Below are 18,133 nucleotides of genomic sequence, written 5' to 3'. Positions count from 1 at the left end.
CTTGGTAGGTCAGGAGTGGTGGAGCTGCTGCAGAGCTGAAGCTAGAAGTTCACATCTGAGGGTTGGCATTTGCCAATCAAATGGCAGCTACTTCTATTGTGTCACTGATGCTTGAGAATGTTTTGAGGCATTTCAGATAAGGAAACTATGTCCTGTGATTTTCCTTCCATCGCTGTCTTGGTAAAACAGGCTTTTTCTATTAGGCGGATGAGTGTGGGAGGCAAGGGAAATGCCTTAAACCAGAGCTACTCAAAGTGTGGTCCCTGGACCAGCAGCGTCCGCATCACCTGGGAACTTAGAAATGTAAATTCTTGGGCCCTAGCCCAGACCTGCTGAATTAGAATCTTTGGGGGTTCCGTTCAGGAATCTATATTTTAACAAGCTCTCCTGATTCTTATGCACACTAAAGTATGGGAAGCATTGCCTTAAATTGTAGCCCAGAATGGGTTGCTTGGGTTGAGGGGGAATTGCTCTTTGAAGAAATGGATCTGATCATTTCCTCGAATTTCTTTTCAAAGTTCAATTCACTAAACATCGATTGCACATCTATCCAAAATATTTCTTGAGTATCTGTTGCATTTCAGGTTCTGTGCTTGGGCATGGAAGGTAAGAGGGTGAATGACTGAGGTTAGAGTTAATATCTTTGCCCCCTACTTCTTGGTAGGGACAGACCGGATTGAAGTGGCCAATACAGATGGCAGCATGAGAACAGTACTCATCTGGGAGAACCTTGATCGTCCCCGGGACATCGTGGTGGAACCCATGGGCGGGTGAGCACCTGCTCCTTTGGAACGAGCTGCACCCATCCCCCAGACCTGAGACCTAGAGAGGAGTCTGGAGGTTACCGAGAGTGGCCAGATCTGATGGACACACCATGGCAGCGAGGACAGCTATAGACACTACAGAGCATAGTGACAGCTCTTGTTTCCTCCACGGACAAGGGAACCTTTTACATTTTTTAATCTTTTTTTAGGGGGGAGGGGTCTTCTTACAAAAATAACTCATCATTTAAAAGTAAGTAAGTCAGTAAATCTGTAGAAAGTGAAGATTCCCTGTAATCTCGCTCTCCAGCAACAACCGCTGTTAACAGCTTAGGGTGGTTTTTTTTTTTTCAGATTTTCTTCTACATGTGTATATACATTTGGTGGTGATGGTGGTTTTGGTTTTACAGTAATGGCATATTGTTTTGTAAACTGGTTTGTTCACTTGGCTAGGTATACCTTGGATATCTTTCCATTTGGTTATCCATCTTGTTCTTCTTGGTGGTTATATAGAATTCTGTTAAATTTAGGTACCATAATTATTTAACCCATCTAGTGAAGGAAACATTTCTTATTCTCCATCCGCACTTCGCCTCTTTCTTTACTCCCAAATAGGCCTTATTTGCTGAGCACTCCTTGAGCCATGGGCTCTGCCTTTATTAAGACTCTGGGCACCTTTTGATAGTGATAGAAGATCCAAGACCTTCAGAGATAGCTCTGAGCCCAGGACGGGGCTGGGAACTGAGGCAGCAGGCTGGGGCAGCTATTGCAAGCAGAAACCCTGAAACCCTAGGTACCCCCAGTCCCCACTGGGTATTAACTGGATGGTTTATAAAACCCTCTTGCCTGTGCCCAGGTACATGTATTGGACTGACTGGGGTGCAAGCCCCAAGATTGAACGAGCTGGCATGGATGCCTCAAGCCGCCAGGTCATCATCTCTTCTAATCTGACCTGGCCTAATGGACTAGCCATTGACTACGGTTCCCAGCGGCTATACTGGGCTGATGCTGGCATGAAGACAATTGAATTTGCTGGACTGGATGGCAGCAAGAGGAAGGTAAGATGGTGCTAAGGCATCCTCCCACAGCCCTGACAGCTTCCAGGGCATCACTCCCTGGCAGGCAGCTGTGGGGGGCTAGGGGAACCCAGGAGTGATGGCACCAGCATGGGGCGTGTGCTGTTTCTCTGAGGCTGTGGCTGCCCTCCAGAGCCCTTGATGTTGCTTGATGATGAAAGAAAACTAGGGATCTGCGTGGATTGTGTGCCGGGGGTATAAGAGCACAGACTTTACTAATAACCATCACAGCTAACACTGTTTAAGCCCAGTTGCACACTGGGCCCATGGTCAGTCTCTTTGTTTTTGTTATTGTTTATTTTGGTATAATTTCAAACTTACAGAATAGTTGTAAAAATAGTTGAAAGAACTAATAACTAACATTTTGCCAGAATGCTTTGTCATTCTCTCTCTCTTTTTATCTACATACACACATATTATTTTTCTGAACCATCTGAGATTACGTTAGAGACTTCCTATCCTTGACCCCCCAAATATTCCAGTGCATGTTTTCTAAGAACAACAACATTGTCTTACATAACCATGGTACAATGATCAAAATCAGGAAATTTAGCATTGATGCAATATTACTATCCACAGTCCATATTCCATTTCACCAGCAATTGCCTCAATAATGTCCTTTATAGCTTTTTTCCTCTTTTTTCTTTTTCAGTCCAGGATCCAATTCTGATCACAACTGTGTTTAGTAATCAGGTCTCTTTAATCTTTAATTTGGAACACTTCCTCAGCCTTTCTATGTCTTTCTTGACCTTTGTATTTTTAAAGAGTAAATGCCAGTTATTTAGTGGGGGTCCCTCAATTTGTCTGATGGGTTTGATGTCTGATGATGTGTTTGGGGCAGGAATACTACATTAAGCGAAGTCATGTCCCAAGTGCTGAGTGTGTCTTGTCAGTAGGCACAGATGTTGGCTTGTCCCATTATTGTGATATTAACTTTCTGTGGTAAGGTGGTGTCCACTGTAAAGTTGCTATTTTTCCTTTTGTAATTAATAAGTAATTTGTTTAGAGATACTTTGAGATTATGTGAATAATACATCCTCTTTTACAATCGTCACACAGCCCTTGGAGCCAGGCACTGTCATAATCATATCACAGATGGGCAGACCAAGGCACAGAGAGATTTTATAACTACGTCTTGCTCAAGGTCACACAGCAGGCAGTAGTGGCAGAGCTGCATTCTGACTCCGAGCCCAAGCTCTTGACCACTGCTCTGTGCTGTTTGACCTTGCTGGGAGATGACTCAAGTGCTGTGGCCCTGGCAGGTGCTGATCGGAAGCCAGCTCCCCCACCCGTTCGGGCTGACCCTCTATGGAGAGCGCATCTATTGGACTGACTGGCAGACCAAGAGTATACAGAGCGCAGACCGGCTCACGGGGCTGGACCGGGAGACGCTGCAGGAGAATTTGGAGAACCTCATGGACATCCATGTCTTCCACCGCCGGCGGCCCCCAGGTGAGCAGCCCTTGGCCTGCACTGGCTTCTCCTCAGCCTTCCTCTGCTGTAGTCCTCTCTATTGACCCCCTCCTCCTACCTACCCAGTGTCCACACCATGCGCTGTAGAGAATGGCGGCTGCAGCCACCTGTGTCTTCGGTCCCCAAATCCAAGCGGCTTCAGCTGTACCTGCCCCACGGGCATCAACCTAATGCCTGATGGCAAGACCTGTTCACCAGGTGAGTGTAAGCATCAGAGACCTGGATAAAGCCTCTCTGGGAGGGGCAGTGACTCTCTTCCTTCCTTGCAGATGGACTCCCATGTGGTCTGAGAAACCATGAGTCCTGGTCCTTCCAGAGGCTTAGGGGAGAGACAGAGCTTTTAGAAAAGAGAAGAGGTCTGGGAGAGAGGCCCAGGGGAGCAGGGAGACAGGATCGGGGACAGAGTCCAACTCATTTTTACGGTGTCTTCATGCATATTAGAAAAAGATGCTTCTGTCTCAGGCATCTTACTTTCATCTATTGGAAAATTGTCATAATATACCGATTTGGTTAGACGAAGTCACTTTCGTTCCATCTACCACAAATTGGTATAATAAATATTAAAACATATGATATCTACAATGTAGTGGTGTCCTCCTCGGATGTGGCTCTTTCATGAGTGCATGACCAGCACAACCTATGTGACAACCTTCATTGGAGGTTCCCAGAAGCAGGACCAGGCTGCCCAGATGTTGGGAGTCAGTGTTTCTCCCTAGGGGGGGCTACATGGTAGGCTGATCTTGAATCCTAACTTCCTAGGGAATTTGAGTGAGAAAGGAGCTGTGAATTGTGCCTCCCAGGTTGTGGGAAAAGCCCTCTTTATCTTAATTTCACGTGGGGTTTCTTAAACTGCATGGTAGAGGGTCCTTCGAAGAGAGTCACTTCTGTAATATTAATAAAGAGCTGTCATTTATGACCATGTGTCAGACCCAATGCTAAGTGCTTTCTGCACATGATCTCCTTAATCCTGCAGCTACCCTGTTATTGTCCCCATTTTGCAGATGATGAAACTGAGGCTTAAACAATTTAAATAACTTGCCCAGGGTCACACAACTAGAAACTAACAGAGCCAGTGCATGAACTTCAGTTTGCCTTACTCTAAATCCTCTTAATGGCTGTGCTAGGGTGACTGTCCTCTTTCCTTCTCTCCCCACCTGGGCAGGCATGAACAGTTTCCTCATCTTCGCCAGGAGGATAGACGTACGCCTGGTCTCCTTGGACATCCCTTACTTTGCCGATGTGGTAGTACCCATCAACATTACTATGAAGAACACCATTGCCATTGGAGTGGATCCCCAGGAAGGTCTGTGTGGCCCCCCCTTCCCACCTGGCCTTCTGTCTTTGCCCTGCAGCAACTGCCGTCCTTCCCTTCCCACCCTCTTTGCCTCCTGCTAGAGCCTGGCAGCTCCCCATTCCCTCTGGCACAGCCCCTGCCCCTGTTTCTTCAGCACTTTCTCTGGTTGTAAGGGCATGGCTTGGGCCTTTCTCTCTCTCTCTGCCAAGAGCCATCCCATTATGACATTTCTACATTTCCCTTGATTTCCTCTGCTAGGGGGTACAGAGTTCTCAGACATGTGCTGGTGTCTTAGGACAGGAGTCAGCTTTGTGTATTCCTTTGGGGGAGGCAAGCGTCCAGGCTGAGCCAAGCCTTTCCTTTCCAGGAAAAGTGTACTGGTCGGACAGCACGCTGCACAGAATCAGCCGTGCCAATCTGGATGGCTCACAGCATGAGGACATCATCACCACAGGTGGGTCTTCCTCCCAGCCTGGGGACCATCTATCTGGCTACAGAGCTGGGGAAATAGCCCATCTGTTTTAAGGCAGGAGCCAGTGTGTTCTCTTGACTTCCTGCAGGGCTGCAAACCACAGATGGGCTCGCAGTGGATGCCATTGGCCGGAAAGTGTACTGGACAGACACGGGAACCAACCGGATCGAAGTGGGCAACCTGGACGGGTCCATGCGGAAAGTGTTGGTGTGGCAGAACCTTGACAGCCCCCGGGCTATTGTTCTGTACCACGAGATGGGGTGAGAGGTGGCGTTGTGGCTCCGGGCAGCAGGATGGGCCAGCAGCTCAGCTGGGGCTATGGATGGGGTGACGCTGGGCGGTGGAGAGCAAGCACACTTCACAGGGACACCGAGACTGACCTCCCTGGGGCTGTTTCACTCCCTTGTGACTTCTTTCAGGGTGGCAGTGTAGTGTAGAGATTAAGAGCATGAGCCTTGGAGGCGGAAATCCAAGATTCACCATTTTTTAGCTGCGTCTGTCACTTTGGGTCCAGTATTAAACCTCTCTGATCCTCATCTTCCTTATCTGTAAACTGGAGGTGATGGTGACAATGCATACCTTGTGGCCCTTGTGGGGATTAAGTGAGATAATGCACGGGAAGTACTTTTTTTTCACTTGTAAAAAACAGAACATGAAATTTACCATCTTAGGCGTTTTAAGTGTACAGTTTTGTAGTGTTGAGTAAATTCACATTATTGTGAAACAGATCTTCAGAACTTTTTCCTCTTGCAAACCTGAAACTCTGTACTCATTAAAAGCAACTCCCCTTTTTGCATATAAAACACTTCTCACAGTGTTTGGCATATTGTAAGTACTCACAGTATTCAGGAGCTGTGGGAATAACCAGCTAGTATTCTTCCTTGCCCAGGTTCATGTACTGGACAGACTGGGGGGAGAATGCCAAGTTAGAGCGGTCGGGAATGGATGGCTCGGAACGTACTGTGCTCATCAGCAACAACCTAGGATGGCCCAATGGACTGACTGTGGACAAGGCCGGCTCCCAACTGCTCTGGGCTGATGCCCACACCGAGGTGAGGGTCCTGCTCCTGCTGCTTCCCAGAAGCCTAGAAGATGGGAGAAGCCTGTTTGGGATCTCCCCTGAGGGCTCCCACCCTCAGTGATAGCCACCCCCCGCCCCTTCCCCACCTTTTCCTTCCTCTACAGCGAATTGAGGCCGCTGACCTGAATGGTGCCAATCGGCACACGCTGGTGTCACCTGTGCAGCACCCATACGGCCTCACTCTGCTCGACTCTTATATCTACTGGACTGACTGGCAGACCCGTAGCATCCACCGCGCCGACAAGGGTACTGGCAGCAATGTCATCCTGGTGAGGTCCAATCTGCCAGGCCTCATGGACATCCAGGCTGTGGACCGGGCACAGCCACTGGGTAAAAAGACCCCCGGGGCTGGGAGTGAGAGCCTCTGGCTTTCTGGGAGTATTTCAACATCAGAGCTATAGCCAGAATACAGAGATTCCTTTATAGTCAGAGAGATAGGGACCCGCCTAAGCCCCCTTCCAGGATCAGGCTGTGTTCCCCCTGGCTATGGCTGGTACTACAACTGCATGATGCTGTCACCTTCAAAGGACTCCTGGAGACACCCCTGCTCCTTCTACCTCATCCCTGCCAGGCATCGAATCCTGTCGTTTAGAATAGCAGAGAATCAGGCACAAGAAACTAGAGCCTTTGTAAGATTCAGACAATATTCCAGGCTGGGTATCCAAGCTCGTCCTCTCTTTCTCATCACCAGGTTTTAACAAGTGCGGTTCAAGAAATGGTGGCTGCTCCCACCTCTGCTTACCTCGGCCCTCTGGCTTCTCCTGTGCCTGCCCCACTGGCATCCAGCTAAAGGGAGATGGGAAGACCTGTGATCCCTCTCCTGAGACCTACCTGCTCTTCTCCAGCCGCGGCTCCATCCGGCGTATCTCACTGGACACCAGCGACCACACAGATGTGCATGTCCCTGTTCCCGAGCTCAACAATGTCATCTCCTTGGACTATGACAGTGTGGATGGAAAGGTCTATTACACAGATGTGTTCCTGGATGTTATCAGGTATGCATGTCGCTGGAACCCCCAGAGGGCGCAGACCTGCTTCCCATCCCCGATGGGTGAGGCTGTGGTCGGTGTCAACCTCAAATGGACTGAGTGATTCGGCCACTCGGACAGTGAGTGCTCATCTTGACTCGTTCGCTTTGTAGTGTTATCACTTGCAGGAGAGTTTCAAACTTTTGGGGTTTTTTGCTATTTTAAAGATTAGTAGAAGCTCAGTATGTAAAACAAACAAACGAGTAAACAGATAAAGTCGTGCTGGGGACCTGGAACCTTCTTCCCCTACCATCGGGCCCTGTGGGAGCTCCATGGATAAGACGTTGATGAGTAGGCTGTGTAGCTAAACTGTGTATCTGTATTATAATACAGGAACCCTGGCCAAATGCCAAGACTTATGGTTGTTCACAAGGTTATACTTTTTTAAAGAACATTTCTTGGTTTATTTTAATTTTTATTATTCTTTCAATTTTTTGCCCCAACACAGCTGAGGAATGTGATGCCCTGCCACCAGTAAGAGAGGTTTACCAGGGCAGAGATTCTCACGTGGAAGAACAGGACCGTTCCCTTTGGTTCTCCATGAGGGATGTTTTAGAATCTCTTGCTGGGGGCAGGTGGGCGTATGTAGTTTAGAGAAGTCCCCCACGTGTTTGTGACATGCCCCTCATCCTGAGGTTGAACTCCCTGGTGTAGGACTTCTATGAAAACACACAGGCAGCTTTTGAAAAAGCTGCCTTTCTTAGAATCACCACCGAGCAAGGATTGTCTCTTCGTTAAAGTATACGGGGATTATTAACCTGTCTTCTCGTAAGACATGGACCCACATGCTCCCCATTGATGACAGGAAACACTGCACTCCAAAGGATTTATCCATTAATTCTGCAAATATTTTGAATACCCACTATATTAGATGCTGGGGGATGTATGTACAGATAGTTGGTCTCTTCCGCTATGGAGCTTACACGGTAGTGGGAATCCAGTTATGGAATCCTAGATTAAAGGGGTTTCAGCCTACTGCTGGTCAGTCTGGTCAGTCATCCAACCCTGGGCTGTTCCCCAAGGCGAGCAGATCTGAATGGCAGCAACATGGAGACAGTGATCGGGCGTGGGCTGAAGACCACCGACGGGCTGGCAGTGGACTGGGTGGCCAGAAATCTGTATTGGACAGATACGGGGCGAAATACCATTGAAGCCTCGAGGCTAGACGGTTCCTGCCGCAAGGTGCTGATCAACAACAGCCTGGATGAGCCTCGGGCCATTGCTGTTTTCCCCAGGAAAGGGTAAGTTCATGGCCAGCAGAAAAGAGACCTGGGGAGAAGGACTTGGTGAAGAGGCCCTTGGAGGATGCCTTGTATATATATATTTTTTTAACTACTTTTTTTTTTTTATTAAGATTATGATAGTTAACAACCTTGTGAAATTACAGTTGTACATTATTATTAGTCATGTTGTAGGTATACCACTTCACCCTTAGTGCCCTCCCCCCACCCCCCCTTTCCCCTGGTAACCACCTATCAGTTCTCTTTGTCTATATGTTAACTTCCACCTATGAGTGGAGTCATACAGAGTTCGTCTGTCTCTGTCTGGCTTATTTCACTCAACATAATACCCTCAAGGTCTATCCATGTTGTTGTGAATGGGATGACTTTGTCCTTTTTTATGGCTTAGTAGTATTCCATTGTATATATATATATATATATATATATACACACCATATCTTCTTTATCCAATCATCAGTTGCTGGGCACTTAGGTTGGTTCCATGACTTGGCTATTGTGAATAATGCTGCGATGAACATAGGGGTGCATGGGACTTTTGGAATTGCTGATTTCAGGTTCTTAGAATAGATACCCAATAGTGGTGGGATGGCTGGGTCATAAGGTATTTCTATTTTTAACTTTTTGAGAAATCTCCATGCCATTTTCCATAGTGGCTGCACCAGTTTGCATTCCCACCAGCAGTGTATGAGGCTTCCTTTTTCTCCACAGCCTCTCCAACATTTGTCACTCTTGGTTTTGGATATTTTTGCCATGCTAACAGGTGTAAGGTGATATCTTAGTGTAGTTTTGATTTGCATTTCCCTATGATTAGTGACGATGAACATCTTTTCATGTGTCTATTGATGCCTTGTATATTAATGGTATCTGTGTGTCACTTGTATTTTCCCAACCCCCGGGAGCCCTCTTCCAATGCCTTGGTGATGATGGCACTTTTCTGTCTCAGGTACCTTTTCTGGACGGACTGGGGCCACATTGCCAAGATTGAGCGGGCGAACTTGGACGGCTCTGAGCGGAAGGTTCTCATCAACACGGATCTGGGTTGGCCCAATGGCCTTACCCTGGACTATGATACCCGCAGGTGGGACCCCTGTCCCAACAGGCTCCTGGAAATCGGGTAGGCAGAGGAGAGGATGGTTGAGATGGAAGCAGTGAAAACAAAAAGACAGGAAGCTCCTTGGTAGGTGGGAAGAGAAAGCAGGGAGAAGAATGAGGAATTCTTAGGGCAGGGGTTGCTAAATCCAGCCCTCAACCCTCAGGTGGGTTTTGTTCATCTGGTCTCCATCTTTTTAACTTGAGTGCCTTTAGCAGAGCACATCCTCTGGCTGAACCGCAGGTCCCACCACCCGCTGTCCATCTAAGGGCTGATTCTTCACCTTTGTTCCTCTCCTGATCCCTTCAGGCACTGAAATGTGCAACTCCTGGTCTAGATAAAAACGCCAGAGGGCAGGAGAAGAGGGTGAAAGGAGTCTGAAGCGGTCAGCTCCCCTTTCTGCCCTCAGAAGAAGGGAAAGGAGGCAAAGTCACCAGCAGGGTTGGTAGAATGCTCTCTTCCGTTCACCTCAGTGAGGTCCTTGTAGACTGAGTCTTCTCTTGAAGAGCGTTTGTAAGAATTTGGGCTTAGATTCTTGGGTAGGAGTCAAAGAATAATCAAGTTACCCAAGATGAAACTGTGTGGGGGCTCCCACGAAGTCACTCGACTTTCTGCCCCTCCCCAGAACAGCCCTGGCCTCCCCTCTCAGGAGTCCCCAGCTTCCCCTCTTCAGCTTCAGGGCTCACAGCGCCCTCTCATCAAGGGTGCGTCTTGACCGCTCACAGCACCTGCCACTTCAGCTCGGGAGGGGACAGAGAGCCCCTTAGGGGGAAGGGCTGGGCTTCCTGGCAAGCGTTTTGAGCAGCCACCCTTCTCTCCTTTTCTTCACAGGATCTACTGGGTAGACGCACATCTGGACCGGATTGAGAGCGCTGACCTCAACGGGAAGCTACGGCAGGTCTTGGTCAGCCATGTGTCCCACCCCTTTGCCCTCACTCAGGTACTGGCTCAGGAGAGAGGTAACTAAACCTCCTTGCTGGGGGTGATTCCTTGGGGTTCTAAGTCAACAGCCTCAGCCCTGGGTGCTACTGAACTGGTGTGCTGTGGAAACTCATTTTAGGGGTGCTTCCTGTACACTGAAGCCTTGCCACCGCGTGCTCTGCTGTTCTTGCCCCACCACTCCCATGTTCTAGCATTCAAAGGAGTGGCTCTCAGTAGTGTACAGCATCAGCTGTGGAGCTTGTTAAAATGCACATTTCTGGGCCCTGGATATAAAGAATCTGCTTCATGAGAGTTGGGCCCAGGAACATGTATTTTAACAAGTTCTCCCATTGATCCTAATGCTGTGGTCCCAACGTCTGAGCTCAGGCAGCTCATATAGCGGGAGTAGGGTGGAGCAGCTAAGATCCAGAGTCTGGAGGCAGCTACCTAGTCACTAAGTGTTCACTGAATACCTCCAACGTGCCAGCTCTGTGGGTGCAAGTTCTGCCTGTGACATTAAGTAATTGTGCAACTTTAGACAAGATACTGAACTTCTCTAAGCTTTGTTTACCTATAAAATAAATGAGTTTAATAATAGTATCCTTCTGGGGGCTGGCCCAGTGGTGCAGCAGTTAAGTACGCACATTCCGCTTCTCAGTGGCCCCGGGGTTCACCGGTTCAGATCCCAGGTGCGGACATGGCACTGCTTGGCAAAAAGCCATGCTGTGGTAGGCGTCCCATGTATAAAATAGAGGAAGATGGGCATGGATGTTAGCTCAGGGCCAGTCTTCCTCAGCAAAAAGAGGAAGATTGGCAGTAGTTAGCTCAGGGCTAATCTTCCTCAAAAAAAAAAAAAATAATAGTATCCTTCTGAAATATATACAAAGCATTAGCACAGTATCTGGCACTCAATTCGTATTATTTCTAGCCATTTTAATTATTATTAGATGTCATTTTTGAAAGTTCTAATCCTATAAAATCATTCGGGGAAGGGAAAAAGAAGGGCTACCAAGCCTGTGGCCAAAACAGGCATTCTCAATCTTTGTCCCTTTTTTTACAAATATCCACTCTACCTATGTTCTGTCTTATATCCTACCAGCCAATAAGATTTTGTCTGGCTTTACTTAATGATAGGCTTTTTTCCCCCCCATCCTCTGAATATGCAACTACAGGGTAATATTAAATATGGTTGGGTTTTTTTTTTGGAAGATTAGCCCTGAGCTAACTACTGCCAATCCTCCTCTTTTTGCTGAGGAAGATTGGCCCTGAGCTAACATCCATGCCCATCTTCCTCTACTTTATACATGGGATGCCTACCACAGCATGGCTTTCTGCCAAGCAGTGCCATGTCCGCACCCGGGATCCGAACTGGTGAACCCCAGGCTGCCGAGAAGTGGAACGTGTGAACCTAACCACTGTGCCACCGGGCCGGGCCCGATAAATATTGTTTTTCAATCTATGAGTTTCCCCTGGGGTTGCTGATATATCCCCTGGGGGTGGGAGGGGAACCGCCTTCATTGCCCTTTCACATCCCTGCTTTAGAATCTCAGGATCCCTGCATTAGAAGGCAGCTGCCCACAGACGTAATCAGAGCATTTGGGCCAGGGCTCTGAGTGAAGGGCCCAGAAGAACAGGGATCTTAGAAGAACCCCCCAACTTATTTCTATTTGCTGGGCACAGAGCTCGTTTATTCACTGAGCCTCTCAGTCAACTGACTGATGACTAAGTGTTAGGTGCTGGAAGTAGAGAGGTGAATGAAACACATTCTTGTCCTCAAAGAACTTAATCTGGCAAGGAAGACAGACATGTAAACAAATGACCATCAAGTATCAAAACTCACTTGTAGAAGTGAGGACAAGGCACAGAACAGCGTGGAGGAGAGAATGGAAAACTCTGCATAGATTGGGGGAGATTTCCTGGATGATGTCATATCTGGGGATGCCCAGAAGTTGACCTGGTGGTAAGAGACGAAGAGGGCATTGCAGCAGAGGGGATGCACGTGCTGAGGCACGGAAGCTGTACCAGGGTCAGACTGTTGAATATTTACCCTTTCTTGTGTTTCTCTATTGAGTAGCAGGACAGGTGGATCTACTGGACAGACTGGCAGACCAAGTCAATCCAGCGTGTTGACAAGTACTCAGGCCGGAACAAGGAGACAGTGTTGGCCAACGTGGAAGGACTCATGGATATCATTGTGGTTTCCCCTCAGCGGCAGACAGGTGGGCTCCTGGGTCCTGAGCCTGCTTCTTTTCCATCAGTGGGGTTCGTTGGTCACCCCAAGGACTGTTAATGACCAAGACAATTAGAGCCACAGGAGAGCCTTTTGGTTCACATTTTAAGCTCTTAGACCTTTGCAGCCCCCTGTGGTTATACCCCTCCTGCCCTACTATCCCTGGGAGGGGGGTAGCCCTGGATCGCCCCCTCTTTGAGAAGTGTCAAATTGGGAGACCTGACTCTGTCCCAGACCAGACACGCACCTGCTTTGCCCACAGGGACCAATGCCTGTGGTGTGAACAACGGTGGCTGCACCCACCTCTGCTTTGCCAGAGCTTTGGACTTTGTGTGTGCCTGTCCTGATGAGCCCGATGGCCAGCCCTGCTCCCTTGGTGAGTTGGAATGAATGGCCCCCTGGAATAGCAGAGCCCGTGGAGGGGTGGGGGATCAGCAGCCTCAGCTTTGTCCTTCTGGCTTGGATCCCCCTCTGGAGCTCTTATGGCAGAGGGCCTGGGAGCAATGAGTTTGTTATTTACGGTATTAAGAAGGGCCTCCAATGAGGATATCTAGGATTAGGGCAGCTAAAAGGGTGCTGTGTTAAGTTCTCCAGATGCTGCTCTTGGACCATATGTCGAGATTTTGGGCCCCAGTGGCCCACTCCAGTCCTCTTTTTCTCTCCAGTACCTGGCCTGGTGCCCCCAGCTCCCAGGGCGACCAGCATGAGTGAAAGGAGCCCAGTGCTACCCAACACACTACCTACCACCTTGCGTTCTCCTACCACCCAGACGCGCACATCTCTGGAGGAGGTGGGAGGAAGGTAGGTGGGCCCTTTGGTTCAAATCACCATCCCCTGCCAGCAGAAGACCATACTCCTAGCTTGAGCATTCTGGGAGAAGGAGGGTGGATCACGTCATTAGCTATCAGTCCCTGCTATTTGGAACTGGAGAAGATGTTTAGACTTGTAGATTATTGCAAATGATTCTCTTTTTAGCTCTGAGGGCAAGAAGCTTTAAGAGCAGCTTTAGAGAGAAATCGCTCAGGAGGAGTTTCCTCTTGGCATTCCTCCTTCCTTTCTTTCTGTGACATTTGCTCTCACATAACAGGTTTAGCATATGGTCTCGTCCTACAGTTTACTTAGAAGCCTCACCAAGTTATAGTGATCTCTGGGCTGTGACTTTATCACTTGGAACCTCCCCAGGAACGTGATAGCCTCAGCTTATAATGACTTGTAATACTCAAACACACATGCATGTATGTGTGTGCATGTGCACACACACACCATTATTAGACAAGCAAGCATAACCATGAATGGTTCTAAAATCAAGTATAAAATATTATAGTTCATGAAATTGAAGGTGCTGTCAATTTGAAGTACATCCTGATTTAGGAGATTAAACTGAAAAAATGACTAACAGCAATTGTGAGATGCCATTGATAGTAAGACACATTTCTATTTCAGAGATGTTAGAATATAGAAAAATGCACATCTTAAAATTGATGAAATATGATGTTACATTCAATTTAGAGAAATTCTTCTTTTTTTTTAATTTTATTTTTCCTTCTTCTCTCCAAAGCCGCCTGGCACATAGTTGTATATATTTTTAGTTGTGGGTCCTTCTAGTTGTGGCATGTGGGATGCCACCTCATCATGGCCTGACGAGTGGTGCCACGTCTGCACCTGGGATCCGAACCTGTGAAATCCTGGGCTGCCGGAGCAGAGCGCGCGAACTTAACCACTCAGCCATGGGGCTAGCCCCGAGAAATTCTTATAAGTATTTTTTATTTACACTTTGCAAAATATAATCTGGAACTACAGATAGGAATAAAGAAATATGTACATATATCTCCATATATAATTACTCTTAATATTTTTTATTTGCTATATGTATATATTGCGAAATGATTACCACAATCAGTTTAGTTGACAGCCATCACCACACATAGTTACAAATTTTTTTTTCTTGTGATAAGAACTTTGAAGATCTAGTCTCTTGGCAACTTTCAAATAGGCAATACAGTATTATTAATGATAATCACCATGGTGTCAGTTATATCCCCGAGGCTCACTTATCTATAGCTGGAAGTTTACACCTTTTGACAATCTTCACTCATTTCACGCCCCCCCACCCCCTACCTCTGGCAGCCACCAATCTGTTCTCTGCATCTATGAGTTCTTTTTTTTTTTTTAAGTGAGATTGTACAATATTTGTTGTTCTCTGTCTCACATTTCACCTATCATAATGCCCTCAGGGTCCATCCATGTTGTCACAAATGGCAGGATTTCCTCTTTTATAGCTGAATAATGTTCCATTGTATACATATACCATATCTTCTTTATCCATTCATCCCTTGATGGACACTTAGGTGTTTCCATATCTTGGCTGTTGTAAATAATACTGCATTGAATCTTTTCGAGATAGTGATTTCATTTCTTACTCTTACTATTTTGATATCTATATTTCCAGACACTTTTCTATTAGAACAGTTTTTTTCATTATAATATACTGGTCTCTTTATTTTTAATATCAACCGTAGCTTAAAAGATAATTAACACTTTGTTTCAAGTCTGAAAGCAGAAACATACTAATAATTCCAAATAAGAACTCTAGACTAATTGGCCCTAAAATTTTAAGATATACACATGATCAAATTCATTCTATATGCCCCATTTTCTCTTTTCTGAAGGCTTTATATGGAAAAGCAAACACCCAGATATAAACGTGTACCTTTCTCACTAACTTTTAAGTACTGTCCATTGTTATTAATCTGATTTTCTTTAGGTGTGTTTAGAAAACTTTTGAACCCTACTGTCAGAGTTCTATTTGAACACTTGATGCATTGTGGTTTCAAATGCTCTTACAAGTAGCTTTTTAGGAGATGCCTTTAATTGCCTGCTCATAATGTGCCACAAAGAAATTACCTTCTTAGCATTTCAAGTTAGTTCTCGGGGCCCTCCCTTTGGATGTCTTGCATATTCCCTTGCGAAAGAATGAAGGGAAGAAAAACAATTTTGTTTTTCAAGTTCTAATTAGATCTTGTGATGATTTTTATCCAATCAGAGGGTTGCTTGGCTTGTAGCTTCTTCCAACTCATCCTGGTAGTTGAATAAAGCCACTACTGATGTCCTTATTATTCTTTCAGCAGACTTCCAGCTCCCTCCCAAACCTGCTTCTCCTTTTTAAAGAGTACATATTTTAAAATCCATTGAAACATGATATAGCATCTTGAAGACAGTGACTCACACTGATTGCCCTGTGTTTCCTGGGCCTGCTGTCTCCGTGCTTCTGGTACCTCCCATCTGGTACACGCTCACATCGGAAAGCCCCACTCCCAGGCCTGTCACCCTGATCTTCACAGGACTTTCCCCCTTTCCTAGAGGAAGGCAAGATCTTTGTCAAATACAAGTAGCCTTCACATTCAGTTTTCTGTGCCCCACAGATGCTCTGAAAAGGATACCCAGCTGGGCCTCTGTGCACATTCCAATGAGGCCGTACCTGCTGCTCCAGGTAAGCCCTGAGTGCCCACCTGTTTTGAAAAAGAAGGTGGAAGGAATCTGAGTCTCCACTGATAGCTTCCAGAACCTTCATGGGGACTCTTGGGGTTGGTGACCCCTTTTCTTAGACTAAATACATAGAATGAATAATCACGTTAGCCACCACTTATGGAGTGGTTTCCACGTGCCAGGCATTTGTTAGGCCTTATATATGTGCGTGTGTGTGTATGTATGTGTGTGTGTATATATATTATATATATATATATATAATATATATACACATCTCATTTAACGTCCATCAGCCCTGTGAGCAAATTATTATTTACTTTTAACTGATAAGGAAACATAGGCTTAGAATTTAAGCATCTTGCCTTAAGTCACACGGCTAGTAAGCAGTGGAACTGGGATTAGAGATGCTGACAGAGTATAGGTTTCTTTTCAGTCCTCTGTCGCCACCTCCTGTGGCCCCTCCTCTGAGAAGGAGGCCTCCAGCCATTCTCAGATGGTGTGGGATCCGACACCTACAATAGGAGCCCTCCATTTTCCCACCTCCCACACCACCAGTTAGTGGTCTCCATGTAGTCTCTCTGTTCTCCTAGGGGAAGGACTCCATGTCAGCTATGTCATCGGTGGACTCCTCAGTATTCTGCTGATTCTGGTGGTGATTGCAGCTTTGATGCTGTACAGGTAACCTCCGCCTCGCTGCAGGGGCCACATGGTTGTTGGTCCTCATTAGCCCATCTGGGATCTTCTGAAGCTCCGTGGCTCTCTGATTTGACCTCTGACCAGCCTCATTTCGAGGTTGGGTCCCTGGTCAGAGCAGCAGAAGGGAGGGGCAGAAACCTGAATACTTACTCTTCTTCCCCAGTCACAGCCCAAGCAGTTTCCTCGTATCATGACCACAGCAACCTTTGGGGTTTTCTTTATAGTCTAGGATGCTGAGGGCACAGAGGGTGTTACCCAAGGTCACACAGGAAGAGGCAAAGCTGGGACTGCCTCTAGCATCTTTGCTTTTCCCACTACCCCACCCTACTTCAAACCATTGAAGTTGGAAATGATTTTCTCTTCGCGTAAACTCAACCCTTTACTACAGTATTGGTTGATATATCATTACTTGGGAGGGATCATCCTGGGAAGGTGGACTGTGTCATTTTCAATTTAGAGTCTTCTTTTTATGACCCTCTCTCTATAAATTTTCCCCAAAATGCTTTAAACACAGCTTGCAGCAAAAATGTCAGGATTTTGCTGCTGTGGCTCCTGCTAATAATAAAAATAACAATAATAGTTACCATTTAATGAATATATATCAATGCCACAACAACCTGCTGATACAGGTATTATTATTCCTCACTTTACAGATGAGGATGTGAGGCTCAGAAAGTTTAGATTATGTCCACCAAGATCCCAGCTAGTAAGTAACAGAGATGGGATTGAAACAGATCTGTCTTGACTCTAAAGCTCAGTGTATTAGTTATCCATTGCTGTGTAACAAATTACCCCAAAACTCAGCAACTTAAAATGACAACCATTTGTTATCTCATAGTTTCTGCAGGTCAGAAATCTAGATGCAGTTAGCTGGGTGTCTCTGTGTCAAGGTCTCTCCCAGGGCTTCAATCTAGGTATCAGCCAGGGTTGAGGTCTTATCTCATGGCTTGACTGGGGATGGATTCCCTTCCAAGAGCACTTATGTAGTTGTTAGCAGGCTTCAGTTCCTCATAGGCTGTTGCTGGCTGTTGGCTAGAGACCTCCCTCACAGTTCCTTGCCTTGTGGGCCTTTCCACAGGACAACTTACAATATGACAGCTTGCTTCCCCAGAGCAAGAGGAAGAGAGAGTGAGGAAGGGAGGGCAACCTGAGATGGAAGCCACAAGTTTCTCTGTAACCTAATCTGGTATCCATTGCTTTTGCATATTCTGTTCATCAGAAGTGAGTCACCAGATCCAGCCCACGCTGAGGGGGTAAGGATTCAGAAGGTGTGAGTACTAGGAG

The 18,133-nt window shown here is 46.7% G+C and overlaps 1 protein-coding gene across 1 annotated transcript in view; it reads left to right on the top strand.

Annotated features, from left to right (window-relative positions):
* LRP4 (LDL receptor related protein 4) overlaps positions 1-18,133 on the top strand; it is a 48,195-nt gene that overhangs the window by 24,646 nt on the left and 5,416 nt on the right. Inside the window, exons 19-36 of the mRNA XM_023653983.2 lie at positions 665-770; positions 1,618-1,819; positions 3,100-3,289; positions 3,377-3,508; positions 4,473-4,613; positions 4,972-5,058; positions 5,165-5,336; positions 5,966-6,128; positions 6,262-6,487; positions 6,849-7,152; positions 8,208-8,426; positions 9,370-9,504; positions 10,348-10,456; positions 12,512-12,656; positions 12,930-13,043; positions 13,333-13,468; positions 16,090-16,157; positions 16,744-16,831. Of these exons, the coding sequence (XP_023509751.2) occupies positions 665-770; positions 1,618-1,819; positions 3,100-3,289; positions 3,377-3,508; positions 4,473-4,613; positions 4,972-5,058; positions 5,165-5,336; positions 5,966-6,128; positions 6,262-6,487; positions 6,849-7,152; positions 8,208-8,426; positions 9,370-9,504; positions 10,348-10,456; positions 12,512-12,656; positions 12,930-13,043; positions 13,333-13,468; positions 16,090-16,157; positions 16,744-16,831 (2,737 nt within the window). The remainder of the gene's footprint in view (positions 1-664; positions 771-1,617; positions 1,820-3,099; positions 3,290-3,376; positions 3,509-4,472; positions 4,614-4,971; positions 5,059-5,164; positions 5,337-5,965; positions 6,129-6,261; positions 6,488-6,848; positions 7,153-8,207; positions 8,427-9,369; positions 9,505-10,347; positions 10,457-12,511; positions 12,657-12,929; positions 13,044-13,332; positions 13,469-16,089; positions 16,158-16,743; positions 16,832-18,133) is intronic.

Source organism: Equus caballus, chromosome 12, assembly GCF_041296265.1.
Source record: "Equus caballus isolate H_3958 breed thoroughbred chromosome 12, TB-T2T, whole genome shotgun sequence".
Taxonomy (NCBI): Eukaryota; Metazoa; Chordata; class Mammalia; order Perissodactyla; family Equidae; genus Equus; species Equus caballus.
The sequence above is the reverse complement of the archived record's forward strand: the minus strand, read 5'-3'. Positions and strand labels throughout refer to the sequence as shown.